We start from the raw sequence: 1469 nt of genomic DNA on the forward strand, positions 1-1469 counted from the left end.
CACACACACACACACACAGAGACACACACACACACACACACACGCACGCACAGACACACACACACACACGCACAGACAGACACACACACAAACGCACGCACAGACACACACACACGCACAGAGACAGAGACAGACACACACACACACACACAGACACACAGAGACACAGAGACACACGACTAGAGTTTGACATGTCTTCTCACCCTGGGGGACGAATGTCTCTCCTTTAAGTCCTCCTTCTCGCTCTCACTCTCTGACTCCGCCTTCTCCCGCTTGTCATCAACAGGCTCCGCCCCCTCCGCCAGCGTAGAGGGCGGGGCCTGCTTCTGATTGGCTGGCGCGTTGGGAGAGCGCGGGTTGTTGTGATGGATGGTCCTGAAGGTGATGCAGGCGGAGCGGCAGTACTCCTCGAACCCGTACAGGTACCTGAGGACACACAGGACACAAGACACATGGGTCATATAGGACATAGGACACAGGACACATAGGTCATATAGGACATAGGACACAGGACACATAGGTCATACAGGACATAGGACACAGAGGACAGCAGTCGGCTAAAGTGAGATGTCTCACTCTGAAGATGAAACAAGTGAGATGAGGTTTCTGTGTTTCTTACTTCTTATAGGCCGTCTTGACATTGTAAGACGCGGCCGAGTTCAGGACGGGGATCCCCAGATCCATGTAGACCTGCTTCCACACGGTCCCAGACTCGATCTGAAACACAACAGCAGCTCATTAGGCTCCAGGTGGTGAGACAGGCAGACAGACTGACAGAGAGACAGACCGAGAGACCGAGACAGAGAGACAGACCGAGAGACCCTCACCTTGTGGCAGCCTCCTAGGAGATACACGAGTCTGAAGAGCTTGAAGAGGTTCAGGTCTTTGTAACCCAACACTGGAGGTTTGTTGATGGGAGTCCCTGGTGGACAGAGAGAGACAGACAGACAGACATGACGTTAGAACCAACCATCACCAGCTGCTTAATGATTTCACCATGGGACTCCAAATGTCTTTTACCGTGACCACGTTATAATATTAGTACTCTTTATTGATCCCCTATGGGGGGGGGCATGCTCAGGTCCTATACATGCACTAATGGAGACAGGTTAGAGACAGACAGGTTAGAGACAGACAGGTTAGAGACAGACAAGTTAGAGACAGACAGGTTAGAGACAGACAAGTTAGAGACAGACAGGTTAGAGACAGACAGGTTAGAGACAGACAGGTTAGAGACAGACAGGTTAGAGACAGACAAGTTAGAGACAGACAAGTTAGAGACAGACAAGTTAGAGACAGAGAGGTTAGAGACAGACAAGTTAGAGACAGACAAGTTAGAGACAGAAAGGTTAGAGACAGACAGGTTAGAGACAGAGAGGTTAGAGACAGAGAGGTTAGAGACAGACAAGTTAGAGACAGACAAGTTAGAGACAGAGAGGTTAGAGACAGAGAGGTTAGAGACAGAGAGG

General features: G+C 50.3%; 1 protein-coding gene across 1 annotated transcript; it reads right to left on the reverse strand.

The window, feature by feature from the left end:
* Window positions 1-179: 179 nt before the first annotated feature.
* Window positions 180-948, reverse strand: LOC117940914 (AT-rich interactive domain-containing protein 4A-like). Its single transcript, XM_034866037.1, has 3 exons — window positions 828-948; window positions 620-717; window positions 180-426 (listed from the first exon to the last, which is right to left on the reverse strand). Exons 2-3 carry the CDS (start codon window positions 682-684, stop codon window positions 180-182), a joined length of 312 nt encoding a protein of 103 aa, XP_034721928.1. The 5' UTR covers window positions 685-717; window positions 828-948.
* Window positions 949-1469: the final 521 nt, after the last annotated feature.

This window comes from Etheostoma cragini, unplaced genomic scaffold (genome assembly GCF_013103735.1).
Source record: "Etheostoma cragini isolate CJK2018 unplaced genomic scaffold, CSU_Ecrag_1.0 ScbMSFa_3730, whole genome shotgun sequence".
Taxonomy (NCBI): domain Eukaryota; kingdom Metazoa; phylum Chordata; class Actinopteri; order Perciformes; family Percidae; genus Etheostoma; species Etheostoma cragini.

Excerpts from the sequence above, each read along its gene's own strand:
- LOC117940914 (XM_034866037.1), bottom strand. The coding sequence starts at position 684 with ATGGATCTGGGGATCCCCGTCCTGAACTCGGCCGCGTCTTACAATGTC. Across the intron at positions 427-619 it reads GTCAAGACGGCCTATAAGAA|GTACCTGTACGGGTTCGAGG; the intron begins GTAAGAAACACA and ends GTGTGTCCTCAG.